Consider the following 3,958-nt stretch of genomic DNA (forward strand, 5'->3'; position numbering starts at 1 on the left):
TGCTTAAAGACCCTGTTCATCAGATCCATAAAAGCAGCTGGCGCATTGGTTAGTCCAAATGGTATAACTAAAAATTCATAGTGCCTATACCTGGTTCGAAATGCAGTCTTCGGCACATCATCTGCTAGGATTTTCAATTGATGATACCCAGATCGCAGATCTATCTTGGAGAAGACTGGGCACCTTGTAGCTGATCAAATAAATCATCAATCCGGGGCAAAGGGTATTTGTTCTTCACTGTCACCTTGTTCAACTCCCGGTAATCAATACATAGCCGCATACTTCCATCCTTCTTCTTGACAAATAGTACAGGAGCTCCCCATGGTGAAACACTCGGGCGGATGAATTTCTTCTCTAGAAGTTCCTGTAGCTGAACCTTCAACTCTCTCAACTCTGCCGGGGCCATCCGATAAGGAGCCTTCGAGGTAGGCCCAACACCTTCAACCTCCAGGTAGATCATCAAGGAATACTTCTGGATACTCTCTCACAACAAGGATATCCTCTAGCCTTGTTTCTTTTGTAGTGTCTACCACACAAGCTAGGTAGGCCTGACACCCCTTTCTGAGGGCCTTCCTTGCACTCATTCAGAGATAATGTGCAAAGAGGGATTCATAGTGGGTGCATCACCCTGATGGAAGATTTCCTGTTCACCAGGTATCTAAAACACTATCCTCTTGCTAAAGCAATCAATGTGAGCATGATATTCAGACAGCCAATTCATACCAAGGATGACATCAAAATCATACATGTCTAACAGTACTAAGTCAGCCAATAATTTTCTATCCTCTATCTGAATTATGTAGTTTTTATAAACAGATTCCACCACTACTGTCTTCTTGAGAGAGGTAGCAACAAGTAAAGGCTCATCTAACTTATCAGGCATAAGATGCAAGGATGCAGAGAACTTGGAGGATATAAAGGAATGTGTAGCGCTAGAATCAAATAGTACTGAAGCATCAACAGAGTTGATGGAAATCATACCTGCCACAACTCTGTCACTGGCACTAGCATCCTGTCGTGTCAGTGCGTACACCCGTGCAGCTCCTCTCTGCATCTGATCAGTTGGTCTAGAAGGTCCAGATTCAACCTTCTTTTTGTTCGGGCAATCTCTGGCTATGTGTCCTGGCTGCCCACATATAAAACAGGCTCCCATCCTCTTCAAGCAAGGACTAGAATGCATTTTGTCACAGTAATAACAAGCCTTAAATTTCTTCTTCTTGTTAGGAGGGCCCTCAAAGTTTCTTGGTCGGTTCATCGGATTCCTTGACGACTCGGCCCTTTTCTGCTCACCTCTTTCCTTCCCTGATTTCTTCAGATCTGCTTCTACCTTCAGTGCTCTCTCCAGGGCCTCTCCGTAGCTGGTAAAAATCAGAACTAACAATCGGGATCGAATTTCGTCCCTCAAGCCTTGCTCAAATCAATTAGCCTTGCTTCTCTCAATCTCTATCATCTGAGGGCAGAACCGACCTAGCTCAGTAAATTTGTTGGCATATTCTAGCACAATCATATCATCTATCTGCCTCAGAGATAAAAATTTATTTTCTTTAGATATTCTGACTGACTCGGGAAAATACTGGTCATAAAACATCTTCTTGAATTCTTCCCATGTCGGTAGCTCATCCTCACCCTCGAGTGCAGCTTCAATGGCCGTCCACCAGAACTCTGCATTCCCTTTCAGCATAGGGATAGTCAATCTGACATTCACTTCTTCGGGATATTGCAAGGCTTTGAACATCTTCTCTACCTCCCGAATCCAGGTCTCAGCAACCAGAGGGTCAGCTCCACCATCAAACATAGGTGGGTTGAGCCTACGGAATTGCTCATAGTAGGACTCAATGGACTGTGCAGGTCGGGCAGTGGTCTGCACCTGCTGCTGCACCTGCTGCTGCATCTGCATTTGCATCTGCTGCTGCATCTGCATCTGCTGCTGTATCTGCTGCTGCATCTGTTGTTGCATCTCCTGCTGCATCTGAAGGAGCTGAGTCATCATCTGACTTGCTCCAGCAAAATCAGCCTGGGTGGCAGTTAGGTTTAGAGTTTGCTCAGCTAGCTGCCTGGCAAGTCCTCTCCCTTTTGCTCCTCTCCTCCGAGCTGCAATATTTGCCAAGACTTCCTCCTCTCTGTTCCTCATTTTCACCTATCAAAAATATTAGCATAATTCAATTAACTAATTTCTTTCTTTTGAATATGCCAAATTTAATTGAACGAGGATTAACAACCCATTTCCCTTACTATTTTTTTTTTCATTTTACTCTTGATTAAACCTATTGCTCTGATACCACTAAATGCCACGCCCCAAATCCGGATCATGACACGGCCGTGCTATTGCTATCTTATGCACACAATAACACGAAGCTACATAAAATTTCATAATAAAAATAAATAGTTTCATTTACTAATGTCATAACATTATTGAAGAAGTTGGAACAGTACAGAGCTTCTAAAATCTGATTATTACATAACATTTTCAATTACCCCAACCCTGAATAACATCAAGCTCCCTGCTCCTAGTGGTCTTATTCATCTGTAGAAAAAAGTAGATAAAAAGGTATGAGCTACACAGCTCAGTAAGTAACCAGGTACTATCTTATTGGATCAAGTATAATTATGCCAATGCAGTGATTAAAAAGCCAACAGTTGTAGTAAAATAAAATATTTTATAGATGATACACACAAATCAGGTCATAAAGCAATGCATGATCCATCCATGAAAGTTCATAACCATGATAATGCAAGTCATATAGAAATATTGCCATTTATCCATACTTTATAAAACATACTCTCAGACGGATGTGCTGCTATGGTCACTATAATCCCGTGACAGGGCCTGTTAATCTTAGTCGACTAATTCTGTCATTCGTTACCAACTTTAACCCGTTGGTAGAGGGCCTGTTATTCTTTGGATGCTAGCTCCAGAGTGTCGACTGGCCTCTATTTCTAGAGGTGGTCATAGCTATCTGAGAGTTCATAAATCATTTTTTTTTCTTTTATAAATCATAATCATCATAAATAGGTTGAAAAATGATAAATGGCATCATATAATTTAAAATACATAAACATGTCTCAAATATCATTTTTCATGCAGTCTAACATAATCATAATTTCATAACTCATACACCATCAAATACTCATGAAAAATGCTCTTTAATCAAATTCATGAATCACATGCAATCATCCTGATTTTGAGAAAAATATATCATAACCAATACATTTTCATAATTGTAAATAAACAGTAATTTAGAAACTTTAAGATCAGTGCCAAGGTTACCTACTGCAATATGCTTTCCAATTTCTTACGTCCGGATGACAAATCCTTGATCACCTAAATAAATCACATAGAAGTCACATTATTCTCTATTTATTTCATAATTTTCTAATTTATCATAATATGAATTTACTTGCTTGGATCTCAAGTCCAATTTACTTAATTTAGAGCCCTTGGCCTCGATTTAGAACCAGATTGGGTTCACGTAGGTCAATTGGGTCTTTAATTAAAGAATTGGGCTCGGTTCCTGATTGGGTCTAGCCCTATCAGGTCAATTTGGTTTTCTGATTATGTTATTGGGCTCAATTTCAAGTCCAATTAGGTTTAATTTTGGTCCAGGGTCAATGTGGCTCATCTAGGCTTGAGTCAGGGTCAGCCCAAAGTCAATTCGGTCTCAATTTAGTTAAACTGGTTTTGAATTGGGCTTGATTCATATTCAATTTGGGTCTGCTGAGACTAACTCAGCTTAATTAGGTTCAGACCCAACTCAATTGGGCTTAATTTGGTTCGGATTTAACCCAATTTATAGTTTGGGTTCGTCCGGACTTAGCCCAATCTGATTGGGCTCGGTTTTAGTCAAATTTGGCTAAACCCATTTTTCTTTTCTTTTATTTGGACCTAACAGGTTCGGACCCGTACTCGGATCAGACCCGTTAGGTCGGACCCGTTAAGGGTCTCTCTCTTTTTCTTTTT

At 40.4% G+C, this 3,958-nt stretch overlaps 1 protein-coding gene across 1 annotated transcript; it reads right to left on the reverse strand.

Moving 5' to 3' along the window:
- Positions 1-658: 658 nt before the first annotated feature.
- On the reverse strand, positions 659-2,131 carry LOC120112095. Its single transcript, XM_039130663.1, has 2 exons — positions 1,575-2,131; positions 659-1,358 (listed from the first exon to the last, which is right to left on the reverse strand). The coding sequence occupies exons 1-2, from the start codon at positions 2,129-2,131 to the stop codon at positions 659-661; spliced, it is 1,257 nt and encodes a 418-aa protein (XP_038986591.1).
- Positions 2,132-3,958: the final 1,827 nt, after the last annotated feature.

This window comes from Phoenix dactylifera, chromosome 10 (assembly GCF_009389715.1).
Source record: "Phoenix dactylifera cultivar Barhee BC4 chromosome 10, palm_55x_up_171113_PBpolish2nd_filt_p, whole genome shotgun sequence".
In the NCBI taxonomy this organism is placed as follows: Eukaryota; Viridiplantae; Streptophyta; class Magnoliopsida; order Arecales; family Arecaceae; genus Phoenix; species Phoenix dactylifera.

Coding starts and splice junctions, on each gene's coding strand:
- LOC120112095 (XM_039130663.1), bottom strand. CDS start 2,131: ATGAGGAACAGAGAGGAGGAAGTCTTGGCAAATATTGCAGCTCGGAGG. Junction 1,359..1,574: donor AAGAAGATGTTTTATGACCA/GTATTTTCCCGA, acceptor GATTTTTACCAG/CTACGGAGAGGCCCTGGAGA.